Here is a 13262-nt window from a genome sequence, read left to right on the forward strand (position 1 = left end):
GCATTATGAGCATTTATCATTAGTTTTTCAATTACTGAAAGAAAATCAATTGTTAATCAATTGTTTGCAAATCCTGAAAAGAGTGAATTCTTTAAGACAAAAATTGAGTATTTAGGTCATATTGTATCAAAAGAAGGAATTAAAGTTGATCCTAAGAAAATTGATGCAATATTGCATTGGCATGTTCCTAAAAACGTGCATGAGTTACGCTCATTCCTTGGTCTTGCTAGTTTCTATAGGAAGTTTGTACGTAATTTTTCATTACTTGCTTTACCATTAACAAAACTTCTCAAGAAAGGAATTGTTTATTAATGGACTGAAACTCAGCAGAAATCCTTTGACTTACTGAAACGTGCATTAACCAATGCCCCTGTTTTACAATTGCCTGACTTTAATAGACCATTCTTTCTAGTTGTGACCGATGCTAGCGGATCAGGAATAGGAGCCGTACTAATGCAAGACAATCATCCTATAGCATATTCTAGTTCCAAGCTGAAACCCTCTGAGCTGAAATATTCCACTTATGACAAAGAACTATTAGTAGTAGTACAAGCATTAAGACAGTGGAAACACTACTTAATGGGTTCAGAATTCATGATAAAGACCGACCAGCAAAGCATTAGACATTTACTTAGCCAACCCCAAATTTCTGATCGTCATATCAAATGGGCTTCCTTCATTCAAAGTTTTCATCCTATCATTCAATACCAACCTGGAAAAGAAAATGTAGTTGCTGATGCATTGAGTAGAAGACATGCAATTCATAATATTTATGTCATATCTTTTGATTCTTTGATTGCTATGAAAGATACATATCACCAAGATATTACTTTTCATTCTGATTGGCAAAAATTAGTTCAAAATAATTTCATTCCTGTTGATTCATTGTCATATAATGATGGATTTATGTTTTATGAAAAGAGATTGTGTGTTACTATTCCATTCCGATCTTTTGTTTTGAATGAAATTCATTGTCCCCCATATCAAGGTCATAGAGGTGTCATATTTACATTACGCATGTTAACTGAAAATTTTTATTAGCCGCATATGGATGCAGATGTATCTAATTTCGTTTCTGAATGTTTGATTTGTCAAAGAATAAAAAGACATCATGGTAAACAGTATGGATTACTAATGCCTTTATCTATTCCATCTAAACCTTGGGAACATATTTCTATGGATTTCATTATTGGTTTACCAAATACTAAATCTAACCATGACATGATTTGGACAGTTGTAGATAGATTTAGTAAGCAAGCATATTTCATTCCATGTAAGAAAACTTTAACAGCAGCACAATTATTTTTGAAAACTGTTTTTACTAACCATGGATTGCCAAAAGTGATTATTTCATATTGTGATTCTAGATTTTGTAACAATTTTTGGATTACACTGTTTGCAAATCTAGGCACAAAGATTGATTTCTCATCTGCATTTCATCCAGAAACAAATGGACAAACAGAAGCCACAAATAGCACCATTTTAGATCTTTTACGTGCATATATTATCTCTAAACCTCACACATGGGATACTCATTTGCATTTATTACAGTTTGCATATAACAATACACCGCACACATCTAAAAAGAAAGCACCTTTTGAAATCATTTATGGATATAGATTATCTACACTTGTTGCATCTTTGTCTAATAGAATTCAGAGTGCTGATGATATTGCTACTATGCATAATAGTATTTTTGATGAGGTTAAGGATATGATTGCTAAAGCCCAGCAATCATATACCAAACAAGCTAACAAGAAAAGACAAGCCATGAATTTCAAAATTGATGATTATGTTTGGTTGAGAATAGAAAAACGTAGACTGCAAAGTGTAGATAGACATCCAGTTGTCAAATTAGCTCCTAGATTCTATGGACCATTTAGAATCATTCATAAGATTAATGATAATGCATTCAAATTAGAATTACCATCTCATTGGAAAATTCATAATACATTTTACATTAGTTTATTGAGACCATTTAGAGGCCAATTACCTATCCACCCTGTTTATGAAAACCCACCTTTATTAGAGGAAGAGATTGAAATACTTGAACCAGAAGCCATCATAGACACTGACTACATGACCACTAGAACTGGCCGAAGGTATTCTAGATATCTAGTAAAATTTAAGAACCATCCTGTAGAGGAAGCACAATGGATGCACGCTAGAGACTTAAATGCTTTCCCCACTCTGTTAGCTCCACATTGAGCTAATAGCAATTGAGGTCAATTGCTATCCCACCCCGGGGGTATGATACCAGGAGGCATATTCCACGGTGGATTCCGTGAGGTTTTACGGTGGATTCCATAAACTTAGATGACCGGGGCTCATACACAAAGAGGATTCTTTGTGCGAGAAGTTGATGGGGACGCCTGTCCTTTTCGGGCGTTTCATTAATTTAGTGTGTACATGGGTGATTCCATAGCGGTTGATTCTGCAAAATGCATATTAAATTAATAAACGTTTATGAGTTTAGAGTGCGCACTCGTAATAAATTAAGGTTAGGATTTATTTCTAACCAGTTGATTTATTTATGTAGCTGAAGACTGCTAGGTATTCACTTTTGTCGGTTTAATTGTATTATTTTACTAACGATTGTGAATGCTTCAGTTGATGTGTAGAGATAGCAGCAATGGCGGAGGAAAGCATTGGAGTCTAGCGAGTATTCGACCTTTGGATTATATTTTGATAGGTGCCACGCCTATATTTTGTTATGTCTATTGAGACATTGATTATTGATTATTATTTTGTATGCGCCTATGCGCACGGATATGTTATTTCTATTTGGACATTGAGATTGGGCGTGCCAGACTCTATGGGCACCGTCTATTAGCTTTATTTCCTATTTTTGTAGAAAGCAAACTCAAAAGCTAAAAGCTTGTCATATTTTTGTAAATTGGGCTATTATTGAGCATGAAGATGGAAATATACATAAAATACATACTTTGTGAAGCGCTCACACAAGGCATGGGGGGAGATTGAACCCAATTGGTCTCTTGCTTCTTGTCGTTCATGCTTTTACATTGTTTTTTGTGCAAAAAGGTAGAGTTCATTGTTCTTAGGGACCTTCCAGGATTCACTACGTGAGCATACTGCGACCGATCTGCGCACCATCCGCAGTCATGGTGTAGTCTTCCATGAAGATAAGATGCATAGGCAGCCTGAGAGGGTGGTAGAGATACATAGGGTTATATTCCAGGAGGACCCACGTGCTCCTACACAGCCAGTTGGACAACATGCACAGTAGATTAGTACACATGGCCAGGATGTTCAACAGGATGCTGGACATGCAACAGAGCTTGCCATGTGACGATCTACTAGAGCTAGACATCTGCCTGATAAATTTGAGCCCTCGATGCATTATGTCTTGGTTACAGATGTAGGAGAGCCTCTCACTATGATAAAGCTATGCGTAGGGGTGACAAGTTACTCATGGGAGAGTGCTATGTAGTCTGAGATGGACTCCCTGCATAAGAATATGACTTGGGATTTGGTTGTATTTTCTAGGGGCAAGAAGGCTTTGCCATGCAAATGGGTGTACAAGTTGAAAAGTACCCTTGGGCACCCCAAGCTAGATATAAGGCAAGACTTGTTGCTAAGGGTCTTAAACAAGAGCATGGAGTTGACTTTGATGAAGTCTTTTCTCATGTGGTCAAGATGACTACCCTATGCTTGGTTTTGGCCTTAGTCGCACAACTTGACTTGGACATGTATTAGATGGATGTCAAGACTACATTCTTGCATGGGGATTTGTACGATGAGATATACATGGAGCAACCCAAGGGCTTTGCAGAACCTGGCAAAGAGCACCTAGTGTGCAAGTTGAAGAAAAGTCTTTATGACTTGAAGCAGGAACCTAGGGAGTGGTATCATAAGTTCGATGCCTTTATACAGTCATGGGCCTATAGCAGGAGTGCTATGGATCTGCGTCTTTATATGAAGACAACTCGTAATGGCTCATTGCTTATTTTGGTACTTTATGTAGATGATATGCTGATAGCAAGGAAAGCTCATGATGAGCTAGATGCTCTTAAATATCAACAAAAGAAGAGCTTTGAGATGAAGGATTTGGGACAGGCCTCTAACATTCTTGGTATGGGCATTAAGCGTGATAGGCATCAGGGACTACTCTACCTTTCCTAGAGGGAGTACATTTATAAAGTCCTTGAGCATTTTCGCATGCAAGACATGAAGCTTGTTGGCTGTCCATTACCTTCTTATGTGAAGGTTTCACAAGTCGATTGTCTGTAGACAGATGAGCAGAGGGCCGAAATGGCCAAGATCCCTTATGCATTAGCCGTGGGCAGTTTGATGTATGCCATGATAGCCACTTGTCCAGATATTGCCTTTACAATTAGTGTTGTGGCATGCTATATGGTTACACTTGGCAAGAAGCATTGGGATGCCATGAAGGGTATCATGAGATACTTGAAGGGCACAACATATATGTGTATTTGCTATGGCAGCCAGGATACAGGAGTTGTGAGGTATACAGATTTTGATTATACAGGACATGCAGATAGTAAGAAGTCCACTTCTGGCTATGTATTCACCTATGCTAGAGGTGCTGTCTCTTGGATGTCTAGGGTTCAAAAGTGTAGGGGTCTATCTACCACTGAGGTCGAGTATGTTTTACCCAACCACCGAGGCCTGTAAGGAGGCCATATGATGGTTAGGTAATTTGATTTGTGACCTTGGGATTGATGCCATACCTACGCTGCATTCAGATTCTATGAGTGCTATTCAACTAGCCAAGGATTCAGTCTTCCATACAAAGACGAAACACATTGAGGTGAGGTATTACTTCATACGTGGGGTCATGCAGGACAAGTTTGTTGGCCTTGTCAAGATCTCCACTAATGAAAGTCTTGTACACTTGGTCACGAAAAGCCTCACTACTGAGCGCTTTGCCTTCCTCGAGATTGATGGGCGTTGGATGAGATGATATTTTTTCTCATCCTGTTGTACATGTGTACATTGTACTATCTTTTTTTTTTCACTCCTCTCACAGGGGGAGATTTGCAAGTGGGAGGTTGTTGGGGGTAAAGGCGCCTTCACCTAGCCGCCTGTGTATTACTACATTGACAGTACCCACCACTGCACATTGCAGGTGGTGGGTGCCTGTCATCATCACTATATCCACCGCTGCACACTATAGGTGGCGGGTGCCCATCACTGTCACTTTATTCTTTATTATTTTAGTGACAGTTTGAATAAAGGAACGCCCAGTCACACATTATGATTGTTGGAGTTCCCATTTTGTGTCTCTCTCTTTCTTGCTTTTGCTCTCCTACCATAATCTTCCAAGCAAGCTTTGATCCTTCTCACCTTTCACTTATGATGACATATATCTATTCTACATATTATTAAGAGCTTTATCTCAAGGATCTCGAATCAATCAAAAGGCTCCCAAGTGTATGTGGCAGAAGGAGAAGGAGTTTGATATTCAAGAAATAAAGATATATGAAGTGATATGATATTTTAATGATTGAACATATACATGCAATCTATGCATGCTCTAAAAATATCCGCGAATGCACATATACTATAAAGAAAGAGTTGGATTTCTTCTTTTATTGAACATTATGGGATGGTATAATAAATTTAATGGTTGAAAATGCTCATACAATGTATACATACTCTAAAACCACACATAAATGCACATAGAATATAAAAAGACATGAACAATATATGCATATATACACATGCATATGTGCAAACACATACACACATGTATGTAGACATGCTCATACATACATAAATATATGTGAGAGAGAGAGAGAGAGAGAGAGAGAGAGAGAGAGAGAGAGAGAGAGAGAGAGAGAGAGAGAGAGAGAGAGAGAGAGAGAGAGAGAGAGAGCGTGTGTGTGTGTGTATTAACGTCTCTAAAAGGCCAATGTGGCCTATGAGACCAAAGCAATACATACAATGATGGTGTGTTTCTCATCTGGAACGAGAAAAGATGAAAAACATGCCTATAAGATTGAAAAAATGAAATAGTGTCCTATAAAAGGGAAACATGTCAATGATCTAAAAGTGAAAGTAGAAAAAGGAAAACTCTCCATCAATGAGATGTTTGTCCTCTAAGGAGGTGTATCTCTGCATGGCTGTGAGAGAGAGAGAGAGAGAGAGAGAGAGAGAGAGAGAGAGAGAGAGAGAGAGAGAGAGAGAGAGAGAATGGATACACACTTATAAAACATGCACGTACAAATATGTCTATATGCACATATGCAGAGACACATCCACACACAAATATATACATATAATGCATACGAACATGTGTATACATATGTATACACGTATACAAATGCACATATGTAGACACATCCACACACAAATAATATTCGTTCAACACATAGAAACATGTGCATACACATGTATACACCTGCACACACATAAGGTGAAGAAAGATGAAATACGATAGAAAGAAAAAGAAATGAGAGAAATTAAAAATGATGAGAGGAAGAGAGAGAGGACACACATTTATGAGACCACACAAATAAACACACATATATACACATACATATATATGTACACATGCGTGCACACACACACACGTACACATACAAATCATAGAAAAAACAAGAATGGACAAGAAAGAAAAAATATAGGATACACACATGCACACATATACCCACACTTAAACATACACATTATATACTATTTATTAACTATTAAATATTATTATATAAATGATACTTAACCTATACGTATAATTAATATTAATATTACATACTAATACATAATCATAATGATAATAAATTGACGTATAAAGAAAAAAAGCTTGGAGAAGTATGGCATGCCCAAAAAAGCTTGATCTTCAAGGGAAACCGAATCTACTTACAAGTGAATGTGAAAAGTAAATAGGGGCCACGAAGCAACGTATCCACTAAGGTATTCCGACGACGTCAGATGCACACATGCAAATAGAAGGAAGGAAGGAGGAGGAAGAAGAAGGAACGCGAGGCCGATTGCTCTCCAGCCCGCGGTAGAGTAAACTGCACCTTGTAGCAAAAGCTTTACTGCGCACTGCTTGCGCCTGCCTCCTTCGGCTCTCATGTCTCGACATGTGAGCTCCCATCCCCCTTGTGCAGAGGAAGCCCTGGCCTTGCTCAACTGCGTCACTGCCAAGCCTTACGACCAAGACAAGTGCGTGCTGCTCCTCTCCGTCTTGCGCTCTTGCGTGGAGAAAAAGGTGCGTGCTTAGGATTTGTTCAGCCTAGTTTTGTATGGTGAGTGTCAGATTATATGCCTGTCTTATTGTAAATTAAAATTTCTATCTGTTATTTTTCAAGCAAGCTGCATTTCTCATTTCCATGACCTGAAAAGTACAGTTACCTGCCATGGCCAAAGGCCGTTCATGTAGCTCCACATCCAAGCCAGTGTATAATCATTTATTTTCTATTTGCAGAATGTCATCAAGTTCTCTCTTGCTGAAGATGCAGCCAAGGCATCATCCACAGAGAATGCACACCCCAGAGGGACCCCTTAACAGCAAGGTGTTTACATTCGAAAGCTCAGTGACGACTCTTGTACTTTGAAAACAAATAAATCAAATAATGCATCAATTATGTGTAATTGCACCGACTGCCATTGTCACTTTTGGGGGTTCCATTTCCATGGTTCAAAACTCCTTAACCTGCAAAGCACCTGCAAGCTATGTTAAAGCCTTAACAAGTATGTTTGGTCCTTTTGGTGTGTGTCTGTGTTGATGTCGTTTATTAGATTTCTGGTGCCGAATTAACTTTTGTTGGATTGATATTGTGTCTCTAGCTTGCAAACAGGTCTTACGCTATTTCTTGCAGATTTATTGACTGAATTTATGCCTTAAGCTGGGAGTTTTTGTTACCGTTTGAGTTTGTCATGGTTTGGGTTACAACCTTAAAACATGTTAGGATTGTCATTGAGATGTCTCAAAGAAGATGAACAAGGCCATCAGGCATAATATAAATATACACAGTTTGAAAATTTTTCCAAGAAGGCGAATTACATATGTTAAGATTTTTATATAGAAGACGGTGTGATAAACCACCAATCAGTGGTTAAAGATGTGAAAGAGGTGGATGAGAAGAAAGTTATCTTAGTAAGAGAGATTCTACTTAAGTAGATGCTAGATAAGGGGATGTCAGCATCTAGATAGAGATATAAATCCTGGTATTAGTCTGTCAGATTTGAACTGCAGCAATTAATGTTCATTGGGATTTACTTTTTAAATTTAAAATGTGTAGTCAAATAAAAGGGAGAGCTTACTGCGCTAAGTTTTTCTGCACATTCAAAATAGGAAGAAGCTAATGTGCCTGGAGTAAGTTTCAAACTATATAAGAACCAGTAGGGAGGCAGAGCGATATAAAGATGTGCGCGAGAGTGGCATGAGAGTTGGATTGATGTGGACTCAACAATGAAATCCATGGATCCAAAAGCTAAATCCATAATTCTTGAAAGGTGCAGTGTTGAAGTTGAAGTGTTGTGGCTGTTAGATCCAGAAGTGGCATCAGAGGATTGTAAATCTAAGCTTAGTGAGTTTGAAAAATTTCAGCATCTTTTGTCACTCATGTGGAAGTGCTATACAGGTTTTAAACATTAATCTGGACTGAACCAGTTACATTGTTAATCTGCTTCTGTGGACAAAATCTTTTGTTATTGTCAAGGAAAGCTTTGACAACTCTCGCATCCCAGCCATGTCTCAATGAAAGGTGATCCATGTCCATTGACATAGGGGTTTGGCATTGGGAAAGTTGATTTGACCAAAGGGTGGTAATAAAAAAGAGCTATGATGGCATGATATGATCCTTATGAGTAGATATGACTACAAGGGGTGAGCCGTCTTCTTGTGCCAAGAGCTTTGTTCATGGCAGCATATTAAGTTCCTTTACTAATATTAATAATTTCGAAGGTTCCAGGGACAGTGAGATTGTGAGTCTCGTTGCGTGTACAACTAATTGAAGGAATGTCAAAGCAACATAAGTAGCTTATTAGTTGTCTCTATTGAGATCACTCCTTGGAAATAGCTCATTGAAGGGAAGATTAAAGCAGCATTAGTGGCTCATTGTGTGAGCTACATGTGTGTGAACTAGGCTAATTTTACATGATTTGAAGCTATGTGACATCATTTGTAGATGTTCTACTTGGTGGTGGTGGTGGGTACGATTGAATTTGGAATAAGTCATCTAGTGGAGACGTTTCAGACAATAGATTTCTTGTGAGTTGATTTTTTGTGGGTTGGTTCATAGCTATAGGCTCTTTACAAAGTAGAGGTGGGCCTTGAAGGATGCATATACCCTATCTTTGATTGCCTTGTACGATCAGTAAAAAGAGCTATTATTCTGTATATTCAGACTTGTAGGACCTCAAAAGAAGCTTGGGATGTGCTAGAACATATGCTTGCAATATGTAATGAAGCCAGAATATCTTATCTATGCAAAGAGCTGGCTTGAGGGTGATACTATTATTGATCACCTCACACACATACATGATTTGCGTGAGCAGCTACTTAATGTTGATGAGGTCATTCAAGATGCAGAACGTGAGCAGCTACTTAATGTTGTATCTTGGATTTTATACCTTATGGATGTTGTCTTTTTTGGGGGGATGGGGGGGAAGGGAGCAACCCCTTACATTTGTGGAATTGAAAAGCCTCTTGCTATAAGAGGAAAACACTTTGCATTGCGTTCGGGTGATGTGGCTATGCTCTCAAAGTACAAAGGCAAGGGGAAAGTCAAGGGTAATGTGAAAAATTGGCAAAAGGCTGATGTGAGACAGCCATCAAATAAAGCTTCCCAAGACACTGAAAGATCTAAGAAAAAGAGGAAATGTCATTATTGCAAAAAGCCTGGTCATTATATTAATGAATACAGGAAGCAATTAGCCTAAGAGAAGAAGAAAGACTTTGGCTTGGTTGTTCAGGAGACATCAGCCAATAGATCTTTCGATGGTGATGCTACAATCAACTTTATGAAGGAGGATTATGCATTTCCTATATGTAGTTTTGATTATTCAATGACAGATTTAGCATCGCATACATGGTATTTTGACAATGGGGCGTCTAGGCATATCACTTCTAGGAAGCGTCTCTTCACATATTTGCATTCAGCCCCTATAGGGATGTGTGTTACATGTGCGAATGTCCATAGCTATAATGTATGTGGAATTGGTTCAATCAGAATTATTGCCATAGATGGTTTTGATTTTATGCTTGTTATCACAAAAATCTATTGTCTATATTTGCTTTCAATAAGCATGGCTTTCAGGTCATCTTTGAAGATAACAAATGCATTGCTAAAGATAGAGAGAGAGATGATGGTTATTTGGCACTCCGTATAAGGGTCTCTTTTTTTTGGATACATATGATAGACGGTCTCATGATGCTTTGGTAGTTAGTACTCTTTCGCCATTCATTTGCCTCTCTTTGAAGAAAGACAAAGATTGGAAATACCACTCATAGCTTCTTATAGCGAAGCTTGTATGCATGGCCTTTTGCTTTCGATGGTGGCGGTGGAGCTTGAGGCCATTGAGGCATATGGACTAGGTTTAGGAGTTTTGGAAGTATCCACTTCCATGTTGGGAGGTACCACCTTCTCTTGAGCCATTGCCATGCTTGATGACACATGACCACTTTGATTGGAGAGGGAGAGTATTTCTTCAAGATTTCACCGGGTACAGATTGGGGGATTTGAGAATATGGGTTGCATTGACCACCCACCTTGGTTAAATGGATGATGAGCCTTGTTACACTACTTGTTATTATCTTTGCGTAAAACTTGCAAGTCCAACAAGAGCAATTTGACTTGTCCATGGTCTTCTCAAGATTTATGGTGTAGAGATAAAAAGTTTCATGAAGAGACCTAGGCATTGTGAAAAAGAATGAGAAGAGGGAGAGGGATTTGGAAAAGGGAGAAGATGTTGTTAGAGATTGTCATTCCTTGGATTGGAAATCTTCAGAGATAGGCTGTGGATATATGCATTTCCTGTTAGTCAAGCATTCAAGAGTAGTTGCATCAGTTGTGTGTGCTGTGGGTGACACATGGCAGTTCTATACTGTCTGCACAGTCGGTCGCATTTATTGCATGTATGCCACATGGGAGCGTTGGGACAGGTCACACGTGTGATGCTACATCAACAGTTTCATACGCCCGTACAGTCGAACAGGTTGTTCATACAGTTAGATAGCAAGATGGTACAATCGATTGCATTAAATGCAGCTAGCAACATATTTTTTGTCATTTCTTTTTAGACTATTTATTGCTTGCCTTTAGCACAGAGATGAGCATATTCTGATCGTTGCAGGATCCCAGATTTTTGATCTTGGAGATTGCTACACATACTTTGAGGTTCACAGTCCATGAGATCTTCAAAGTGGACATACATAGGCATACGCTTTGCTCTCATGTACATATCTGCTTCCTTATTCAGCATTCTTCATTGCAGATTTTCCAAGTTCTATTGTCTCTCTCTCTCTCTCTCTCTCTCTCGTCTCTCTCTGTCCACTCTCTTTCAGTCTTGGTTTTACATTTCGGCGCCATTGCACTTTGACATGGTATTAAAGCATTGAAGGAAGGACTAAGGGTGGACCTGTGAAGAGGAAATTTTGCGTGACACAAGGCTGTGTTTTCAGCGTTCGAGGGCGAGCGGGAGGGTTGCACATTATAATGAGACTAAGGCAAGCGAGGGTGTGCGAGAAAGGAGCAAAGATGCTAAAGCTGTTGCTGATTTTTTGCTGTTTAAAAAGGAAGAAGTCTGCATTTTGGGCCTTCAAGTGTAGATTTTACCTTTTCATTGCCTCCACCGGGTAAAGAAGGAGCGGGAAGAGTAGAGAAGAACCATAGAGGTCGCTTTTTCGCAATTAGAGAGGATTGCTTTTTGTGGTTTTTGCAGGCATTTTAGGTGAAGATATCTTTTGAGGCTGAGACAATTTTAGGCGATCATGGACTTGAAGGTGCTTGTTTTACTGACTCTTCCATCAGATTAAAAGCTCGATGGCGAGAACTACCACATCTGGCGCATTATAATACTTGCTATTCTGGAGTCCTATGATTTGGCAGAGCTTGTTACGGAGACTATTAATCGTTCTTCATCAAGAAATGAGTCCAAACTCTCTTCTAGTGATAAGTTGGAATTGGCAAAGGCTCAGGCGCATTGGAACAAACTAAATGCTCGCATCTGCTCGTTTTTATTTTTGTCATGCACTATAACTGTGATCTCCCATATAGAGCATTTGATAGTGGCTTGGGAGATACGATTGGAGCTTGATTAGATGTATAATAGAATGATCGTTATGAAACGAGTTTCTTTGGAAGTGTAGATGAGGACCATAAGTATCAACAAATTGTCTTCTATATGAGAGCATATCAACAAGTTGAGGTAGCTTCAGATGCGGGTGCAAAATATAGGGAAGGTGATTACTTTTGAAGACATGGCGATAACTCTCCTTTCACAGTTACCGCCTTGTTTCATTGCCTTTATTTTGCCTTAATTGCCTTAGGGCGGATGGAGACTCTTCGTTGGGAGGAGTTGGTTTCTATGGTCTTGGACCAAGAGGAGCAGTTGAAAGGGACCAAAGCTTTCAAATTGATGGCATTGATAGATTAGTCCTCTCTGAAGAAGGCGAAGGACCCAACGAAGAAGGGAGACAAATCAAAGGACAAGGAAAAGGAGTCCACTTGTCACATTTGTGGCAAGACAGGTCATTGGAAGGATTGCCCCTGCAAGGAGAAGGAGAAGTCTTCAAAGGATTTCGGAGCGATGGCTGCTCCCTCGTCAATTGCTTTTCTCCACTGGGAGGTGGTTGAGGCATCAACCCTAAAGGCCTTTGATGTTGCGTTGATGGCCTCACACGCTTGGGAGTGGATTGCTGACAGTGGTGCATCTCGGCATACGACTCCTACAATAGGTGTGTTGCTCATTTGCGGCCTTTGCACGAGCAGATTCTCATTGAAGATAGATGTTCTTGTCAGAAGTTGAGCAGCGGTGAAGCATAAACATGTGCTGAAATAAACTGCTGAAACACAAGACAAAAAGAGAAAAGAAAACGATATAAATGAGAACTCAGATGTATGCACGGGAAATGGAATCCATATATCTGAACACGAGACAGTCGCATACAACAGTGAGTCACTGACTGCGTGGGCACTGGCACTGGCTTTGGCTCCTCTCTCCACAGAGTCTGCAGATGGTGAAGATGATGATAATGACTGAGGAGGAGCACTGAGTATAAATAGGCTGAAAAAGTGGGGAGCAATAATGCTGGTCGGACAACATTAATGCTG

The 13262-nt window shown here is 39.4% G+C and overlaps 1 protein-coding gene across 7 annotated transcripts in view; it reads left to right on the plus strand.

Annotated features, from left to right (window-relative positions):
• Positions 1-6894: 6894 nt before the first annotated feature.
• Positions 6895-13262, plus strand: part of LOC148025721 (Cox19-like CHCH family protein) — a 56085-nt gene continuing 49717 nt past the window's right edge. For 5 of the 7 annotated variants that reach the window (XM_087692941.1, XM_087692943.1, XM_087692942.1 and 2 more), the window contains exons 1-2: positions 6895-7195; positions 7412-7499. In XM_087692941.1, the coding sequence (XP_087549067.1) occupies positions 7058-7195; positions 7412-7492 (219 nt within the window). In that variant the 5' untranslated portion in view covers positions 6895-7057 and the 3' untranslated portion in view covers positions 7493-7499. Of the gene's footprint in view, positions 7196-7411; positions 7691-13262 lie in introns of those variants that run through there. The other 2 variants (XM_087692940.1, XM_087692939.1) reach the window with 2 other exon arrangements.

This window comes from Lygodium microphyllum, chromosome 14 (genome assembly GCF_053477565.2).
Source record: "Lygodium microphyllum isolate KBCC chromosome 14, Lygodium_microphyllum_v1.1.10, whole genome shotgun sequence".
Lineage (NCBI taxonomy): Eukaryota > Viridiplantae > Streptophyta > Polypodiopsida > Schizaeales > Lygodiaceae > Lygodium > Lygodium microphyllum.